The sequence below is a fragment of the Herpailurus yagouaroundi genome, unplaced genomic scaffold, assembly GCF_014898765.1.
Source record: "Herpailurus yagouaroundi ecotype Mexico unplaced genomic scaffold, PumYag 198, whole genome shotgun sequence".
NCBI classification, from domain to species: Eukaryota; Metazoa; Chordata; class Mammalia; order Carnivora; family Felidae; genus Herpailurus; species Herpailurus yagouaroundi.
Window position 1 is genome coordinate 9,393,523 of NW_024412429.1, and position 21,187 is coordinate 9,414,709.

The window sequence follows — 21,187 nt, forward strand, 5'->3', positions numbered from 1 at the left end:
TCCCTCCATCCCTCCCTCCCTCCATCCATCCACTCATCCCTCCTTCCCTGCTTCCATTCATCCGTCACTCCATCTCTCTGTCCCTCCCTCCCTCCCTGTTCCATCCATCCGTCCATCCATCCAGCCATCTGTCCATCCATTCAGGAAATACATCTGTGCTGGAACAAGTTGGGAGGATTTAGAATCTCAAGTAGAAAGTGGACAACAGAATTTTGAAGTTCATTCCAGGGTCTCAGTTTGAAACTGGAAAAAGAATGAATACACTCTCTCTCTCTCTCTCACTAGCATATGAATGTGCCTTTCTATGTACAGCTATAGTTACTCTCTTTAATTTGCAGAATGGTAATAATGAAAATAATCAAGACCATGTGTTTTCACGGCACTTTACAGTTTCTTTTATTTATTTATTTATTTATTTTTACTTTACAGTTTCCAAGTACCAGTACAGACATTATTTTGTTAATTTCTCACACCAGCCATGAGAAACAAGCCAGAGGAGTATAATTATTTCCACCTCCCAAGTGGGAACACAGGTAACTCCAAGATCATACCACTAATTTCTGTGGACAGAAATGCTCCTGGTCTACTTTACATTAGCATCTAAAAACACACAAAAGTACACACACACACACACACACACACACCCCAGGCACTCCCACATGTATAAATCACACACCTGTGAATCAACATGTGTTTCTTTCTTTTTACACCCCCAGAGGCCCCCAACACACTGCAGCCTATTCAGAACCCCACACTCAAGAGCACAGTGCACAGTTAGGGAAGACAGGCAGCAAAATGACAAGGGTAAAGTGGTGGGGATGTGGGGTGCAGCCAAGGATGTGGGGTACAGGCCGGGATGCAGGGCACAGGTGAGGACACGGGGTGCAGGTGGAGGTGGGGTGCAGGTGAGGACAGGGGGCACAGGCAAGGATGTGGGGCACAGGTGCAGGTGAGGACGTGAGGTATAGGCGGGGATATGGGGTATACATGAGGTTGTGCGGTGCAGGCAGGTGAGTCACTGTTGTGCAGATGATCCCGTGGCCCCCAAAGCAGAGCGGACACACGGACACTGGGCAGGCCCAGCCCTTCTAGCCTCTATTCTCTGCCTCCCTCCACGGCCAGCTTCGGCCACAACCGGATCCCTTTGCTCTGGGGGTCTTGGTCCGACCTCTCAGACCCCCTTTCTTCCTCCATTTCTCTCCCGCGTCCCCTTCCCCAGGGAGGCACAGACACATTACCCTGTGGGAGCTGCTGGTGCACTGGCTTTCACTCAGAGGAGGTGGGGTAGGAGGAACCACGGAAATGTTGCTGCCAAGGAAAAACACAGGAATAAGAAACAGGTCATGGATGATCCAACTATTAGGCTTACAAATACACAAGACTTGCCATCACCCTACAGTTCATGTTCTCTGATTTTTTTTTTTTTTTTCCTTTCCTTCCTCGCATTTTAGAAGAGGAGCCCGCAGCCCTGCCTGGATCTGCTCCTCCCGACAGGGCATTACTTCCCGGTATCGGAACGTGGCCAAGGAGCACCACGCTGCCGGTGTCCCGGCCTCGCGCCCCACCCGTGTCGCCTAAAGGAGCCCGGCCGCTCTGGGACCCAGACTCCACGCACGTGTCTGATACGGACGTGCGCGTTCTCTCGGCCCAAACCGCACCAGCAGAAGTGCCAAAAATTCCGTGGATGTCATAAATCATTAAATCGAGCATGAGAGGAATCAGAAGTTTGTGATGGGGGAGTAAAAGAAATGAAGAGGTCCCAAGATTGGAAAATCTCATTATGGGCCAAAAAAATAAAATAAAATAAAATAAAAGCTGCTGGTGGGGAGCTTTCAGCAACACTTCAATAAATTCGGTGCAATCAGGTGTGTGAATTGTTGCCAGCTTCAAGAACGCTGGGTGTTTAGGATGTGCATCAAGAAGTTAGCATCTCGCAGAGTCTCCACTTCATTTCCATTGGATTACGCAGATGTCTGAGGCGTCAGGCACTGGGCATGATGTTGGAGACAGGAGTGATTCGTAAAACAAACGCTCGGTTTAGAATTTCATTTAAGATGCCATCAAAAATAATATTTTGTTTCCTTACAACATTTCAGAAGAATGTAAGCAATAAAACCTGTCGTGAGAAAATGCTCTGCGAGCTGCTAAGAAGGCTTTTCATAAGAATCTGGAAATATCTCTGTTTAAATCTTTTCCAGGCACTTTATCATTTAAAAAAAAAAAAAAAAGTCACATTCCAAAGCAGCCAGGTCTGAAAGTCAAGAGATCTAGAAGTTCTTTCAGCGAGTCCTTGGTGCTCCAGGCCTGGAGGGGCCAGGACGGTCTGGCCTGGTATGGCGCTCACCTCAGTTCCTGATAAGATTGCAAGAGCTTTGCTCCAGCTCTGTCGTGTTTGCCTGGAAGAGATACCAGGAAAGGTCACTCATTAGTAAGAAGACAACCTTGGGGAGGCAAACACAGAAAGTAATCGATTAGAATTCTTATTTTTCTAATACCACTTCTTGCAACTAAAAAGTAAAAAACCATCTTGGGGGTGACAGAAAGGCCCTAGGGGGCGCCTGGGTGGCACAGTCAGTTAAGCGTCCGACTTCAGCTCAGGTCATGATCTCACCGTTCGTGGGTTTGAGCCCCGCGTCAGACTCTGCGCTGACAGCTCAGAGCCTGGAGCCTGCTTCGGGTTCTATGTCTCCCTCTCTCTGTCTGCCCCTCTCCTGCTTGTACTCACTCTCTCTCTCTCCCTCTCTCTCTCTCTCTCTCTCTCCCTCAAAAATAAATAAATAAACTTAAAAACAACAAAAAAAGAAAGGCTCTAAAGTTCTATTGTGGTGATGGTCACATCAATAAATTGACTAAAAAAAATTATGGACTTAAATGAAGTGTATGTTCTATAAACTACATTCTGCTAAAGCTGTTGTTAAAAACATGCACATACACCCACGCTAAGAGACCACAATTGCTAGGAAAGGCTGCTTTTATTAAAAGTTGACGTTGGGTTAGATTTCCTAAATCTGGAAAATTTGAAAAGTAGTCCTAGGCTTCCAAGCTTCCATTTGTCCGTTGGAAACATTTCATAATTGAATGACTATATTCCTCTAAACATTCCTTGTTATGGAGATTAAATTAATCTGTTAAAAAATGTAATCTGCTTATTTCTACTTATGGAGGCTAATAATTTCCTAAATAAGACTGCATCTGATATAGTACTCTTTTTGTTTCAAATAAAGGGGATTTTATGATGTATTACGTCCCCAAAAATAGAACTCTACATGTTCATAGTTCTGTGAACACAATGTTTCCTGGCCCAATGCATAGGAAGAGGTTAGTCTGCCCAGCTGGGAAGCCTTCTAGCAGATTCTCTTGCTCAGAGACGTTCCCCATTGGGCTTCACGCTGCTCAACACACAGCTGAGAACCGCCGGACCTGGCATCCTAGGAGGTCTGTCTAGCTCCTGTGTTGTGTGTTTGAAAGTTTTAATCCATTCCAAAGAAAGGCTTACGTACCCATATCATCTCCGTAAGACATGGAGAAGGCAGGGAGGAGCTTGGGAGGGGGAAGGCAAGCGTCTCTGATGTCGAGCCCCAAACCTTAAAGCCAGGAGGCAGCTGGCGCCCAGGTGACCCTAAGCTGTGCAGCCCCCAGGGCAGGGGCCCTTAACGGGAGCTGGCCTCAGGGAGTGCATGAGCCCTGACATCATAGGTCAGACTTTGGGTCTCCCTGTTTGTGTACATTTGGGGGGAGGTTCATGACGGTGTTCACCAGATTCTAAAAGGAGTCTGTGAGCCCTCCCCATCCCCCGTTAAGAAACGCTTCTGGGGGTATCCGGGTGGCTCAGTCGGTTGAGCTTACAACGTCGGCTCAGGTCATGATCTCGCAGTTTGTGAGTTCGAGCCCCACGTTGGGCTGTCTGCTGTCAGCGCAGAGCCCACTTTGGATTGTCTGTCCCCTCGCTCTGCCCCTCCCCCTCTTACGCTCTCCCAAAAATAAATATTAAAAAAATAATAATAAAGAAACGCTTCTCCAAGGCAGAACAGAAAGGCGGCCCCCAAAGGCTGAGAGCTGCGCTAGTAATGGATGAAATCCCACATCTGCAGGAGCCACTGGAAAGAAAAGAGCTAGGCCGGAAGGAAAAGAGAACCACCCCAACTGCAACACGGTCGGTTGTCATGAAAGCAGAGAGAAAGAAACAAGGCAAAGAAAGAGAAAAGGTAGTGACGCTGTTTACCCGCGGTGTCCTGGTAAAGACGCAGAACCCAAGAGAGAGTGAGTTCTGAGCCTTCTTGTGGGTTGGCTGGTTCGCTCACTCTGAATGCTGGCTCCTTTCCCGGCTGCCCGCCCTCAGCAGACCCCCAACATCTTGTCCCCAGATTGTTGTGACAGCGTCCCCATGGCACCAGAGTTACAGTCTCCCCGCCCCCCAAACGGTGCTGTCCTTCCACCGCCTAAAGCGCTGCAGTGACTCCGTATTGCCGTCGCCCAACGTCCGAGCCCCACGCAGCATCCCTGGGCCTCCACACCTGCTCTGGGCCCACCTCTCCCGCCAGCCCCAGCAGCATCTCTTCTTATTCCTTCTTTCAGCCCTGCTTCCCCAGACGTTGTCTACTTACTCCCACCTCATCTCCCAGTGCCCTGAGCTCCACCCTTAGCTTCAGTTTAGTCCCCCTACACCGCATTTCCAAATACCCCTCCCCAGGTCCCAGGGAAGGCCTGGCCACAAACGGCTCTCTGCTGCCCCCTGCTGGCCTCATCGGGCCTGGCCGGCCACGCCATGGGCTCAGCAAACCCTTTCTGTAAGGACCAAATAAGTATTCCAGGTTCTGCGCAGGCTCTGTCCTCTGCCCTTGTGACAGCAGCCAGACACACTACGAAAGAGTGGGCTGTGATAAAATATGATGGACACTGAAATTTGAATTTCATGGTTTTTTTTTTTTTTTTAATGTGATACAAACATTCTTCTGGCCATTCAAAAATGTAAAACTCATTCTTCACTCACAGGACATACAGACACAGACAGAGGGACAGGCTTGGCCCTTGAGACCTGCTGCACCCCATGTCCTAGGTACCCCAAGTGTGGGCAGTGCGGCCCGCTGCATCACAGCCGGAAGCTTGTCGGCAATGCAGAGCCCTAGGCCCATCCCGAAGTCCATTGACTGGAGTTTGGGAAGCGCTGCCCTGGGGCTGTGTCCTGTTCACTGTGTATGTCCATTTTATTTTCCTCTCCCATCCCTCAGGTGTTTATTACCAGGGGCTTCCTTAAGAAGCACTATCTACTGTTTGTTAATATTTACTTATTTATTTACTTTTACATTTATTTATTTTTGAGAGAGTGAGAAAGAGTGTGAGCGGAGGAGGGGCAGAGAGAGCAGGAGACACAGAATCTGAAGCAAGCAGCAGCAAAGAGCCTGAGGCAGGGCTTGAACCCTTGAATGTGAGATCATGACCTGAGCCAAAGTCAGACACTTAGCAGACTGAGCCACCCAGGCACCCCTATTTCTTTATGTTTAAGAGACAGAATTGATTTCTTTTGAGAGAGAAACCTCGAGTCTGCGAGTCGGGGGTGGGGGGAGAGAGAGAGAGAGAGAGAGAGAGAGAGAGAGAGAGAATCCTAAGCAGGCTCCTTACAGTCAGTGCAGAGCCCGACGCGGGGCTCCATCCCACAAACTATGAGATCATGACCTGAGCCGAAATTAAGAGTCAGCCGCGTAACTGACAGAGCCACCCAGGAGCCCCTGTTAACATTTTTTAAAACTTTGACGACCCACGGCCAGGAAACGCTGAAGAAAGAATGCCCTCGCGGGGTGGGAGGCCGCGTCCACCAGCGGTGACGCTCCGGCCGCCTGGTTAGGCCGCGGGCTCTGCTGAGGCGCAGCGGCGGGCCGGACGGGAGCCTAGGCTTCCGGGGCACCTTCCCGAAGGCCCGGCTGACGTTCATTAGCAGCTGACTGCGCGCCCTGTGCCCTGAGGACGCTCTTCGGGCATGCGTGGCTTGTCACCAGGTGGCATTCCAATTTAATCAACGAAAACCGAGGCTCAGGGACATTCGGTAACAGGCCCAAAGACACAGTCTACAAGTAACAAAGCTGCTTTGTGCACCATGACTTGTCTCCGAAGCGGGACATACACAAGTTAGGGCAGAGCAGACCAGTGACTGCTACCTGTGTTGTGGGGGGGGGAGGGGGCGGGGGGTACCATGCTCCCTGCTTTTCTCAGCTGTGAAAATGTTCCTAATAAAAAGCAAGGGGAAAAACAACCACTAATAAACCAATGGCCAACTCCCTGAAAACTCGGGGATTTCTTCATTTTATTTGCTTTTAAGTGTTTGTTTATTTTGAGAGAGAGAGAGAGAGAGCAAGAGAGAGTGCAAGTGGGGGAGGGGCAGAGAGAGAGGGAGAGAATCCCAAGAAGGCTCCACACTGTCAGTGTAGAGCCTGATGCAAGGCTCGATCCCACGAACCAGGAGATCCCTGACCTGAGCTGAAATCAAGAGTCAGACGCTTAACCCACTGAGCCCCCCAGGGGCCGGGTGAGATTTCTTATTTTAGAAATGCTTTCTATTTGTCCTGTGTATCTTACCCTACTTAAGTCAAGAAACAAAGCTGGTGCACGTGGGTTGGGACATCCGGCCTTGGGTGTGAGGGCCCTGAGGGGAGGCACGGGCCTGGCAGTGTGCGTGCCGACAGCGCCCTCCGTGCCCCCCTCGGCTCCCCCTTGGGTCCTAGCCCTGCCCCTCCCCCTCCAACACACCCTCCAGAGGGGGAGGTGCTGTCCTTTGCGTGCAGCGCCCCATGTGGATCCGACAGCCAATGAACTTCCTCCACCGCATCCAAGGCTGCTCTGGGCTGAGGTGTACCCCCTGAAAAGACATGCTGAATCTAACCCCTAGTACCTGCCACTGTAACCTTATTTGGAGATAGAGTCTTTGCAGATCAAGCTAAGGTGAGGTCATTAAGATGGGCCTAATCCAACATGACTGGTGTCCTTATAAACAAGGGGAAAATGGGGGGCTCCTGGGGGGCTCAGTCCGACTCTTAATTTCGCCTCAGGTCATGATCTCACAGTTGGTGAATTCAAGCCCTGCATCAGGCTCTGCATTGACGGCATGGAGCCTGCTTGGGATTCTCTCTCTCCCTTGCTCTCTGCGCCCCCCCCCCCCCCACCATGCTGTCCCTCACTCTCTCTCTCTCTCTCTCTCTCTCTCTCTCTCTCTCAAAATAAATAAACAAACTTTATTTTTAAAAAAGAAAAATTTAGTCACAGAGAGAGACATGCACACAGAGAAGACAACAATGTGACACCTTGACTTTGGACTCCCAGCCCCCAGAACAGTGAGCCAGCAACACATTCAAGCTTTGTTCTAGCTCAGAGGTCCTTTGTGATTCAGTCCCTCCTGCCTCCCAGGATCACCTTCTGCCGTATGGATCACCTGTCCCCTTCGTGGGTCCTGGTGAAGGTGGATTTCCCAGATGCCGACGCCTCACGAGACTGTGCTTCTCCCGTGTTCCTGGCTCACGTGGCTCTCTGCCCCTGCCAGGGGATTATTCCCCGGGATCCGGTGCCTGTCCTCACCAGGCTGGCCTCTTCATGCTTGCCCTGCACACTTCATTAACATTGCCGCCTGCGCTGTGATGGTGCACCTCTGTGTCGGTCTCCCCGACTGGACGGTGAACTCTTTGAGGACACGGGTCCCATCTTATGCATCTTGGTGTCACCGGCATCAGCAAAGGGTTTGTCATGCGGGGGTGGGGTGGGGTGGCTATAAATCCAACGGCAACCAGCACTGTTTTACCGAGAAGCGTTACCTCCTCGTTTGAGCCATACGACCAAATACACGTGAAAAGACGGTCATCGTGTTTTCACAACTCAGCTTACGTGTAACTCATCCGCTCATTCACACTCATCGTGTAGAATCCACAGGGGCACTTTTACGGGGACAAGGATAAGGAGGACGCAGCTCTGCTCACAAGTAAGAGCATATGGTGCTGGAAGGGTCCATTCAAGCCACAGAACACGGCCGTAGTTTCTGGAGCAAAATCCAGGTCTGCAGCTGGCACAAGCGTGCCTACGACAAATCACCTTCCATCTCTGTGCCACTTCTTGATGCAAGGGGCACCTGGGTGGCTCAGTTGGTTGAGCGTCTGACTCTTCACCTCGCAGGTCGTGATCTCACGATTCATGAATTCGAGCCCCACGTGGGGCTCTGTGCTGCACTGACAGCTGCTTCGGATTCTCTCTCTCTTCCTTTCTCTGTGCCCTCTTCCACTTGTGCGTGCGCACCCCCCCCCCCCCACATACACACTCTCTCTCGATATAAACTTTAAAAAAGAAAAAATAAATACAGGTACGGCACCCTATTTCACGTGCTCACAGAAACTCCCATAGAACGGATGTCCCTCCTGGCTGGGCTCCATCGTCATGCTGGTCAAGCACACTAACCGCCAGCCTACCAGTACCCTGGACCCCAGGCCCTGCGGCAGGTGCCATGCCCCGCTACCCCAACACTCTTCCCGCTTGGGTGACATGTTCACAGCAAAGACGGCGCGGAGCAGACTCTCTGTAATGTCCCAGTGCGATTCAGCCAGCCCGGCAACTCATGCTGTCGTGGTGGCCAAGCGGCCTCCCGTCCTCAACTGCGGGATCTGTGTGGGTTATTCTTCTTGCAAGGCATCACCCCTAACTTCTCCTGCTACACTGTAAGGCCCCACAGCAGCCCTTTGTTAGAACAGTTAAACACACCCAGACAGCCGTGCGGGATCCAGCTGTGGAGCTAACAGACCGTCAAGCGGAAGGATGGCCTGGCCCACAACCACCTCTCTGTTGGTGCCCACGGAGGGGAGCAGCGCCCTATGTAGGAACCCACAGCCTGAAGTCCAGGTATGACGCAAAGCATAAGGCAGGCGGGGCTATCCCATGTGGAGCCTTCCTGGGAACAATGCAAATGTGCCCCTTCCTCAAGACACTTTTGTCCGCCCTTAGGAATTGGTCGTAATATACAGATTTTGTTAGAACAATGCATCGTGCGGATTCTTCCAGAAAAGTCATCACAATAAGCACACAATTTTTGGATGTCGTGAACTGTACCCCTTTAGTGGTGGCTCTCTAGTACGGCATTCAACCTGTACAACTGTATGTGACAGGCCTGATGGTCGGCCCACACTGGAGCTTGAGTATCCTCTAAATTTTAGAAAAGGTGAATAAGACCAAAGGTTGGAGGGAGTATTGGACAATCACAGCATGTTTTAGGACTTTTTTTCTTTAGTAGGAAAGAAAGTGCCTAGAACAATAAAGTTTTAAACCAATTTTTGGTTCACATATGCAAAATGGAAAATGTCTCAAAAAACTTGACCTATAAACCCCTCAGCATATAAAGAATCACGATATCCTGTCATAAATGATTTTGGAGGTGGATTCCAGAAAAATTTTTAAATATATTTTAGTCCTTAGAGAAGCTTTGAGTTTAAATAGCACTGGGGCCAAGCCACTAACCCAATACGAAAGAAGATGAAGTGTACAACTGTGAACCAGCAACTAATGCCTCCAGGGGAACAAAAATTAATAACAGTAGATTTATGACCCTGTTGGCAGAAAATATCCCTCATCCAGTATCCTTCTGCCACTAGACATTACTCTTCTGCTTATTGCAAGAGAGGAAAATAATTTTTGCTCCTTACTTAAGCTCCCTATAGTCTATCGGCAGAAATCCTGGATGGCTTTCATGTTAACAATAATCACCAAGCGCTGGGCAGTAACTCTTCCCCAAAGATATCCTTCAGGTTGGTAGTAACTGGCCTAGGTTTGAGGACGTGGGGACTAGAGCATGGACTGCCTTCCTGGGTCTCTTGATTTTCTCTAAAAGTGGAATGTAGGTTTCAGGAGTTCTCTATTCTAAAGAATTTGGATATTAATCCTTTATCAGATATGTGATTTTGCAAATACTTTCTCCCATTCTGTGGGTTGCCTTCTTACTCTTTTTACGGTGTCCTTTGATGCACAAGGTTTTCATCAGGATGTAGTCCCATTAGTCCTTTCTTTTTCCTGTTGCCTGGGCCATCTAAAAAAATCATTGTCAAAGCCAATAGCATCTTTCCCTCTATATTTTTTCTTCTTCTTTTTTTAAATGTTTATTTATTTTGGAGAGAGAGAGAGACAGAGCATGAAGGGGGAGGGGCAGAGAGAGAGGGAGATAGAATCTGAAGCAAGCTCCAGGCTCTGAGCTGTCAGCACAGAGCCAGACGCGGGGCTCGAACTCATGAACCATGAGATTGTGACCTGAGCTGAAGTCGGATGCTTAGCCAACTGAGCCACCCAGAAGCCCCTATATTTTTCTTTCACGACCTTTATAGTTTTAGGTCTGCTGTCCATTTGTACTGTGTTAGGTAGGGATCCAACTTTGTTCTTTTACATGTGAGTATCCAGTTTTCCCAGCACCATTTATTAAAGCCTGGCCCTTCCGCCTTGAACGATATCGGCATTGTTGAAAGTCATTTGACCACGTATGCAAGAGTTTTTCTCTGGGTTTTCTAGGCTATTCTATTCCACTGTTCTCTGCTTGTCCTTATGCCAGTGTCACATTGTTTGGATCACTGCAGCTTTGTAGTAAGTTTTGAAATTGGGAAGCATGAGTCTTCTAACTTTCTTCTTCCTTTTCAGGAAACAAACAGGGGCACTTGGGTGGCTTAGTCGGTTAAGCGGGCTCTTGATCTCAGCTCAGGTCATGATCTCACGGTTCTTGGGATCAAGCCCCGAGTCGGGCTCTATGCTGATAGCATAGAGCCTACTTGGGATTCTCTCTCTCTCTCTCTCTCTCTCTCTCTCTCCCTGTCCCTCCCTCCCTCCCTCCCCTCTCTCTCTCTCTGCCCCTCCCCTGCTTATGTGCACTCTCTTTCAAAATAAATAATTATTTTTTTAAAAAGAAACAAACAAAATGATCCAATTTTTAAAATGGGCACAGGACTTCAATAGTCAAGAAAATATACAAATGGCCAATGAGTACATGAAAGTGAAAAGATGTTCAACATCACTCATCATTAGGGAAATGCAAATCAAAACACAACAATGCAGCCACTATGGAAACTAGCGCAGAAGTGTCTCAGAAAAATTAAAAACGGAACTACGATATGACCTAGCAATCCCACACTGGGTATATATCCAAAGGATATGAAATCACTACTGAACAGGCATTTACACTCCCACGTTCACTGCAACATTGTTCACAACAGCCGAGACATAGAAACAACTTAAGTGTCCTTCAACTGATGAACAGTTAAAGAAAATGTGGGATATATTAAAACAGAATATTTTCAACCATAAGAAGGAAGAAATCCTGGGGCGCGTGGGTGGCTCAGTCGGTTAAGCAACCAACTCTTGATATTGGCTCAGGTCGTGGTCTCGTGGTTCATGGTTCAAGCCCCACATCTGGCTTGATGCTGATGGCACAGAGCCTGCTTGGGACTTTCCCTCTCCCCCTCTCTCTCCCTCTTCCCTGCTCACACGCTCCCCCTCTCTCAAAATAAATAAATATTTTTTCTAAAAAAAAGGAAGAAATCCTGCCATTTGTAACAACATGGATAGACCTTGAAGGCATTATGCTAAGTGAATAAGTCTGACAGAAAAAGATCAATACTATATGATGTCACTTATATGTGGAATCTAAAAACATGAAACTCAGGACAGAGAGTAGAATGGTGGTCGTCAGGGGCGGGGGGCGGGGTAAGTGGGGAGATATTGGTTAAAGGGTACAAACTTTCAGTTATAAGGTAAGTTCTGGGAATCTAGTATATAGTCACCATGGCGACTACAGTGAATAGGACTGTGTTGTGACTTCAAAGTTGCTGTGAGAGCAGTGTTAATGTTCTCACCATAACAACAATGGCAAATGGTAATTGTGGGAGATGAAAAGATGTGTTATCAAACCTTATTGTGATACATTTTTTTTTGCAATATATACATCTATCAACTATCCAAAAAATCCATACGCAGAATGGAATAAATGTCAGGCTACAAGATACCTAATACATACTGAGGGAATGACTTAAAGAAATACACAATGGAATACCACCTCATGCCCGTCAGAATGGCTATTACGAAGGAAAGAGAGAAAGAAAGAAAATCACAAGAAGGATATGGAGAAACTGGAACCTTTGTGCACTGCTAGTGGGAACATAAAATGGCGCAGCTGCTGTGGAAAATAGTATGGTGGTCCCTCAAAAACTGAAACATAGAATTACCGTTTGATCCAGTAATACCACGTCTGGGTATAAACACAAAAGAAGGGAAAACAGGAACTTGAACAGGTATTTGCGCACCCATGTTCATAGCAAGCACTGTTCCCGATCGCCAAAATGTAGAAGCAAGCCAAACACCTACTGGGATGAATGATAGACAAAATGCAGTATATATAACCAACGGAATTTTGTTTGGTCTTAAAAATGACACATGCTACAACATGGATGGACCTTGAAGACGTCATGGTAAGTAAGAAAGACACAAAAGGACAAATATACTGATTCCATTTACATGAGGCAACTAGCGTCGTCAATTCATAGAACCAGAAGGCAGAATAGTGGTCACGGGGAGCTGGTTGGGAGGGCGGAATGGACGGTTTGTGTTTTTGTTTCTGTTTTTGTTTTTAACGTTTTTTTATTTATTTTTGAGACAGGGAGAGACAGAGCATGAACGGGGGAGGGTCAGAGAGAGGGAGACACAGAATCGGAAACGGGCTCCAGGCTCTGAGCTGTCGGCACAGAGCCCGACGCGGGGCTCGAACTCACGGACCGCGAGATCACGACCTGAGCTGAAGTCGGCCGCTTAACCGACTGAGCCACCCAGGCGCCCCAGGACGGTTTGTGTTTAACGGGAAAGAGAGTTTGGGTTTTGCAACATGAAAAAGCCCTGGAGTCAGATGGTAGTGTTGGTTGCACAAAACTGTGAACGTGCTTAATGCTGAATTCTGCACTTAAAAATGGTGACAGTGGTAAATTTTATGTCTATTTTACTGCAATAAAACAATGAGCATGGAGTTCTTAAATAGAAAATGATTTCCTTAGTTAAGTATGTATGTGTCTGGTCTTTGCAAAGATGTATTCATATAAGGAGATAGCTCAATGTCCAATTGTCAGGGTGCTCCCTACAAACTACCCTGATCGATAAGTTGGTCTAAACATATGAACACATGAATTCTTAATTCAGAAATCCTATTCAGTTCAGTGATATCACCTTGGTTTCTTTTTTTAATATTTATTTTTGAGACAGAGAGAGAAAAAGGGGGAAGGGCAGAGAGAGAGAGGGAGACACAGAATCCAAAGTGGGCTCCTCACTGTCCACACGGTCAGCTCAAAGCCCGATGCAAGGCTCAAACCCATGAACTGTGAGATAGTGACCTGAGCCGAAATCGGATGCTCGATCAACTGGGCCACCCAGGCACCTCTCACTTTGGTTTCCCATTCTGTTCATAAACAGGAAAATAATGATGGTCACCAAAATGCGGCAGCATCATCAGCCTATCATGTAGAGCGGAGGGCAGCAAACTTTCTGCAAAGGGTCAGGTTAAAAAAGTATAGGCTTTGCCAGCCATAGGATCCCTGTTGTAACCTCAACCATTGTATCGCAAAGCTGGCCACAGACAGAAAGGAGTGAGCATGGCTGTGTTCCAAGAAAACTTTACATAAACAGATGGTGGGCTACATTTGGTCTACGTGCTATAGTTTGCTGACCCCCAGTGCAGCGGGGAGTATTGAGCAAAATAAAGTACTGCTAGCCTAATAACTAGCCCATTTAATCACAGTTTCCCCTTCATGTTAAAAGCAATGGATCAAAACCCAAAAGGAGATAGGGAGGTAGTCATGACAATTCGGGGCCAAATATGTAAACTGCCTAGGGTGGCCTCATCATCAAGGGGCAGTAGACAGGGCACAAAGGACAGTGGCAGAGGCAGAGACACAAAAATAATCCTGGTAGGAAACCTGGCACCCAGAAACCAGCAGGAACACTCTAGTGGCCTGGGGAGATATCTGAGATATAATACAGAAACAAAAATCTGGGTTGACTTGATGTATTCAAAGCACCTTGGACAATGTAAGCACTTCCATTTTTGAATTGCTCCTCTGAACAAAGCCAAAGGCGTCATGAAATCAAATATGACTAAACTCAAGAGCCTGTCTCCAGAAGACTATTACCTAGAAACACTGGGTCAGAACAAAAGGTTTGAAGGTCAAGGCGTTACTTCATACGGTAATCATCCAATCTGACTTGACAGTCTCTATTCTAACTAATTTAGAAGCACTGGTCTGAAAATCTGTCAGGGACGTGACAAGCAATCCGATCAGCTGGGAAAATCACTTCTAGGACACACACTGCCCATTGTGGGCTTGTGTTCGTTTCGTCTTTCCTCTTAAGGAGAGCAGTGAGAAAGAAATATTCGAGAGAGTAAGACACCACATCCTCTTTAAAAGAAGACAAAAGCATGTACAAAATTATGTATCTGGTAAATCTGATTTCATAAGGACACCCTCTTGTGAACGTAAGCATATGAACTAGGCACTTGGTCTGCAACCTCTAGGAAGCTTTACTGAATCATCCTTGCAGACCCCACCTGCTGAATTGCACGGGTCAAAGGTCTTTCCTGAGCCAAATAACAAAGAGGCCATAAAGGCAGAGTTTTGCAATAGAGTCACCCCTATTTACTCATACCTACTTCTTTTAATCCACGGGCCCAAGTTTTCCAACCGCACACAGCCAGTCCTGACAGCTGTTCTCATAGCCCTGCAATCAGATGGGCCATATCTGAGCTGCCCGTGTAGAAGAATAAAACTCTAAAAAGTCACATGAAGAATTAAATCACAGTTACTACTAGGAGGGGGTGATAAAAATTCTTTTCCTTCATGATAGTGAAACATAATATGGTCCTGGTTAGTTATATAAGTGAGACCATCATCAGAGGCTATATTAAGGTACAGCCTTCCTAAATTATTTTATTTTTGCATTACTAACAACAAAATGAAAGTCACAACAGATTGTTTATAGATAACATTTAACTATTCTTAAACTTTGAAATATATTAGTATTAAGAGTATTAGTATTGTCATCTTTCCCCTCTTAAACTGAAACATCAAGCAAGAAAATGTCATACTTATAAAAAAAATTTTTTTAATTAAAAAAAAAAACAAAACACGCATTCACAGCGAGGAGCCAGAAGAGGGCGCTATCTCTATAAGCTTAGCAGATGCCAAAAATAAATAAATAAATAAGATCGGGTTTTCAGTTCATTTTCTAAGTTATTAGTGATCTAGAAAAGGTCCATCATAATTGTTTATTATATTTGCTACTTTGCCAGGGGCTTTCAAACGTAAAATGCATAAAAGATTATTTGGGGACTTGTTAAATACACACTGTTGAGTCTCCCCTGGTCCCATAGCATCAGGAGATTTGAATTTGAAACAGATCAGAGCTGATCCTGGCGCAGAGTTCCCAGAAGCCACAGTAAAAACCTTCAATGCAGAGACTGTCAAATGCCCCACGGTGAGGGGCAAGAGGTGACAATACCCAAAAGGCTGGGTAGCTGCCTACAGAAACACTGGAGACCCCATGAAGGTCTGTATGTTTTGATCATTCTGAGGCACCCCAGATGGACCGCAACTATGGCATACAAGGAACTATTTTCAGACAGTAAAGCTAAATATCAAACTATGAAATCTTGGACAGGGAAAAAAAGCCAGTTTATAATCAGAAAAAACATTTAAGTAAAGCAAAGTATTTAAAATATTTTTTGTACCATCTACCCGCAAAATAAAAAAAAATGGAGTTCATCTTTTCTTGCTTTTAAATCTTTACAAGGGTTGGGAAAGTAGCACAAGAAACTGCTACAATATCTACTATTCTTCATTGGATTACTACTTATACCTTATCTACTTTCGAGGAAATTTGGGGAGAATTTACCATAAACGGCACATATCTAATAGAACCATTAAAAGAGGCACATAAAAAAAGAAATTGGGTGACAATGGGCATAATTATTGCTGGAATTACTTCCATTGAACATTAAATTTGGCTCACGGTTTCTGGATGCTAAAAAGGAAACGGACGCCTAACTTTTCATCTGTAGGTACCTTCTTGGTATCTGACTGTATACCCACAAGAAAAGACTTCTGTATGTCAAAAAACATAACACTGTGGGCGTAGCTGACAGAAAAGAGCTAAGAGCCTGAACGTATACAGAAAGGACAGCTGCAGAAGTTCACACAGGTGGGAAATACTCAACTTTGCGAGTAATTAGACAAATTTGATGAAAACCACAGGAAACCACTTGAGACTACCAACGTGGTTTTGCCAAACTGACAAAGTTGTGTTTGCTTTTCAGGATAATTCCTACTGGTGAGGAGGTCCCCACCTTTCACCTTACCCTTTTCTTTCTAGAAATATTCAGAGATGTGCTAAAGATTTATCTACAAAGAGGTCCGCTGCACTTTATTATTTTAGTAATATTATAAACTTCCAAAAATGTAACAGCAAAACTGGAAATTCCCTCACTGTGCAATAGCAATTTGGTTCAATAAATCAAGTCACATTCCATTGATGGAATGAGATAGTTATCAGAAATTATATAGCTGATGACAGTTAAGGATATGGAAGAATGTTCTTTGTGAATTATTATGTAAAGAAATAGTATAAAACCATATATATGATTTGATCCCAATTATGTAAATCTATTAGCTTGGCTCATACAAAATTGCCTTTATGTAATCATTTTTACCTAAAAACATCAATTTCTTATGGTTTGATCTCAGTACTCTTAAAAATGTATGTGTGGGGGCGCCTGGGTGGCGCAGTCGGTTAAGCGTCCGACTTCAGCCAGGTCACGATCTCGCGGTCCGTGAGTTCGAGCCCCGCGTCGGGCTCTGGGCTGATGGCTCGGAGCCTGGAGCCTGTTTCCGATTCTGTGTCTCCCTCTCTCTCTGCCCCTCCCCCGTTCATGCTCTGTCTCTCTCTGTCCCCCCCCCAAAAAAAAAAAGTTGAAAAAAATTTAAAAAAAATGTATGTGCGTAGTTATGTGCATTTATGTGTATATTTATATACACACACAGGGGCACCTGGGTGGTTCAGTCAGTTAAGTGTCCAACTTCAGCTCAGGTCATGATGTCACAGTTTATGGGTTCGAGCCCCGCATCGGGCTCTGTGCTGACAGCTCAGAGCCTGGAGCCTGCTTCGGATTCTGTCTCCCTCTCTCTCTCTGCTCCTCCCCCACTAGTGCTCTGTCTCTCTGTCTCTCAAAAATAAACATTAAAAAAAAAAGAACTATATACACACATGTATATGTGTGTATACACTCACAAACATACATACATTTCCTCACCAAATAATAGAAAGAATGTATATCAAAATGTTAACAAAACATTTCAGGGTGAAGTCATTGTATTTTAAACATTATTTGGTATGCTTTTCTTCATTTCTTTTTAATGAAAATATATTACTTTTACACTCAGAACAAATGTAATTTGAAGTCACGTTTCAAGAGATAGGAGGTAACAGGGCCAGAGTGTGGTAGGACAGCTCACGTACCCTGCCAAGGTCATGTAAATGAGCACACACTTCCCAGGGGGCAATTGGGCAAAACATATCAAAGCCTTTTAAGTGTTCACACATTTGATTACTCATTCTTCTTCTAAGAATCTATCTAGAGGAAATAAAGAGATGCCAAGATAGTTCAGGATGTTCACCACAGAGTGATCTGTAATATGAAATTTTGAATACCTTGATACACTCACTGACAAGAAGGAACAGGTTGCATAAAAGATAATTCATCCATCTGATATATTTTATGCAGTGGTCAGGAAGTGTCTTAATAGCATAAGAAAATGTGCTAAATTGAATTTTAAAAGCGACATTTTAGTCTATGTGCTGCTGAAGCAAGCACTAAAAGCCAGAGTAAAACCTACATATAGTCTGATCATATATTCGTTTAAAAAATTATCAAGTCTGTACATGCACACACATACGCACAACATCACACAGAAAGAAGACTGGAAGAGTATGTGTGTGCATGTGTGTGTGTGGAATTAACAGTGGCTTCTTGAGCGGTGGGATTTTTATTGCCTTCTGTGCACCCTTCTGTATTTCCCAAATATTCTGCGATAAGTATGCATCCCTTCTATGATCAGATGAACAATTCATTTTTAAAGAGAAAAGAAAACTCTCTTTACAAAATGGGAGGAGGGAATGTGGGGGAAGCAGGTGGAGTCATGGGGACCGGCTAGGAGCTACTACACTGTAAGTGGGAATGAGGAGCCGGGAAGGTTCTAGGACTGGGGAGGCAGAAATGTCAGGATTTGCTGACTGACCGGATGCGGGGAGGGAGTCAGGTATGATTCTCAGGTGCGTGGATTAAGATTAGGATTAGGATAAGGATGAGGATAAGGAATACGGGCTATGGTAGCCTGCTTCCCGATGGGCTCCAGGGCCCCTTGCCTCCTGACACCCCCTGTGCCGTCCCCTTCCACCCTGAATCGAGCAGACCTGTGTCACCACAGGATAGAGCGGCAATGACAGGGAGAGCTTTCTGAAGCTAGGCCATAAAAGAGATGGAAAGAGACAGAAAGTAGGAAGCAGAATAGAAGTTCCCAGGGGTTCTGTGGAGGTGAGGGAAGGGGAGAGCGTGGGAAGATGACAAATTTCTGAGCATGGATGGTAGTGACGGCTAGACAGCAGGGCGAACGCACTCAATGCCACTGAACTGTGTGGTTAAAAACGGTTAAAATGGTAAATTTTATGCCGTGGGTATTTTACCATAATAATTTTTTTTTTTATATATATAAAAGGGTAGGATTCTGCCTTTGTCTCTCTTGGCCCACGAGCCTGGGGGAGGCCAGCCACCACGTTGTTGTGAACACACCGGAGCAGCCCGGTGGGGAGGCCCAGGTGTGGAGGGACCCAGGGCTCCCGCGACAGCGGCACTAGCTCGCCAGGTGCGTGCGTGAGCCCCGGAGAAAGCAGATCCTCCAGCCCCGGGCAAGCCCCCAGCTGGAGACAGAAACCATGTAAAATAATACTGACTGTTTAACCCACTACACTTTGGAGGAATTTCCTACCCAGAAATAGAAAGAGGCACAGATCTGAGCTGTCTCATACTCTCTCGTGGTTTAAACCACCATCTCGTTTCTCTGGCTTCGGATTAGGATGTGGAAGGCTGGGAAGAGCCGTGTTCACACCATTACAGCAAACACTGGATAATACGCAGAATCTGAGTCTGGAACACATCACAGAGCAGGGATTGCCGCGGGCTCCCCATCAGGGCCCACCAGGGGGTGCCAGAGAGACCGGAAGGTGGGAGGTTCCTGGGAGCGTCTGCTGAGAAGAGGCCCACCTGGTACTCACTTCCTGCAGTTACCATCGCTGTGTTCCCACAGGGCTCCCTTTTTGCCTTTCTCCCTCCAATAATACCTGTCTAACCAATTCCCTAAATTAAATTCTCTTTGCTCAAAGCCCCACGTGGTTTCCATTTTCCTAACTGGCCCTCAGAGCATACCGCGCGTGGGTTCAAGTCAACTCCTCAACTACTGTGCCAGCTTCTCTCCCAGGGGGCACAGATGTAAGTGAGGTAGAGTTCCCACCTGTCCAGACAAGCCTTCATCACCTCACCCCCACTGCCCTTCCCGACGCCCGCCTGCCAACCCCCACCTACCCCTGGTTTAGCTCACAGAACTATGTGTGCTCCCCCAGCACGGCACTTTTCTGGGTCTTTCCACGCATTCTGAGCGCATCTCGCCCCAAATTGGACAATAAGAAATGAGACACCTCAGCACTGGACGAAGCAAGAGTAGAGGAGGAAGGAATTGGGGTTTTTTATTTTTTTTGTTGTTTGTTACTTTCACACCTTGGGAGAAACAATAAAAGGATGATTTTGTCTCAGGCTGCCTTTCACTGTCTGATTTTTCTTATCTTACTGATATTTTCATGCTGGTGGAAAGTCAGTGGACAAAAAAGAGAGACCCAGGAGTTCAGTTTCAGTGCTTAGCTCAGGTGGCCGCCATGCTGGTTGCTTCTATTCACTTCTACTCACTGGGAGAGTGCCAGAAAGACGATGAGAAGATAATGAGCATGCAGGCGCACACACGCACGTGCACACGCATGCACACACCTGTGTTCCGGCCTGCAAATCAATTTCCCTGATTCAAATAATGATACTAACACTTCCAACAGTGCATAAAATAGTTGCCAGGAGAGGTCTTCCCAGACTTGTTATTGAGAAATTACAGGAATTTCACTCCCTATAGTCTTACCGTTTGTGAAGTAGAAACGGAGTGAAAAAAAAAATGAGAATCTACCACCTGAAGAAGACCCCAGCCCCCCAACAAGAAAATTATTTTTTTAAGTACAGTCTACTCCCCAACATGGGGCTTGAACTCACGACCCCAAGATCAAGAGCCACAGGTTTACCGACTGAGCCAGCCAGGTGCCCCCCCCCCCCACAAAGTATTTTAAAGTCACAAAACAATGCCTAAAACTTAGACCTCACGCTGCCAAGCCCGCCTAGATTATGCGCTAAATGGGGACGACGGCCCCGAGGGGCCAGAGAAAGGAGTTAGTGGAAAAGCAAATCCTAGTGTGCTCCAGAAGGCCTCGGTACACAAACAGGTATGTACCTGAGATATGAAACTTTCACGGACGGGTAGTATTTAGGAAACAGTGTTAACAAGGCTGCTTGGGAGAGAACGGGGGGGGGGGGGGGCGGTGAGGAAAAGGGTTGAGAAACGGTGTCCCAGGTGAGGTCACACGCACTCGCTCACCCTTTTGCTTCAGCCTGCCCGTTAGCACTGTGCTTCCTTCCAGATTTCTGATCAACTTGGCAGAAACATCGTTTTTTCTCGAGTAAGGGAAGTCAGGAATATGATCCAGCAGAGAATTTAATGCCGACTGAATGTCAACTTCAGCCGACCGTGCCTTCTACAAAAGCGGAGTGTCAACACTCAAACAAATGGCTTCCTTTCCTCACAACGCATCTGGGGTTGTGGCTACATAGCTTCTTTCCGGCAGAAAAAAGGTTTCAAGCCGCCCCATTCCCTCTAGGTCAGCCTGGGCTCCTTGTGTGCAGCCCCCGCTGTCACACACGTCAGAGGATGTGTGTTACCACCATGGACGAATGTGATTCACAGAGCATGTGAGCTCTGCTTTATTTTGATGACACGTGCGTGCGCCTTTGTCT

General features: G+C 46.5%; 1 protein-coding gene across 4 annotated transcripts in view; it reads right to left on the bottom strand.

Moving 5' to 3' along the window:
* SYTL3 (synaptotagmin like 3) overlaps nt 1–21,187 on the bottom strand; it is an 84,068-nt gene that overhangs the window by 39,925 nt on the left and 22,956 nt on the right. For all 4 annotated transcript variants that reach the window (XM_040448743.1, XM_040448742.1, XM_040448741.1 and 1 more), the window contains exons 4-5: nt 2,345–2,396; nt 1,239–1,308 (exon numbers count right to left, since the gene is read on the bottom strand). In XM_040448743.1, the coding sequence (XP_040304677.1) occupies nt 1,239–1,308; nt 2,345–2,396 (122 nt within the window). The remainder of the gene's footprint in view (nt 1–1,238; nt 1,309–2,344; nt 2,397–21,187) is intronic.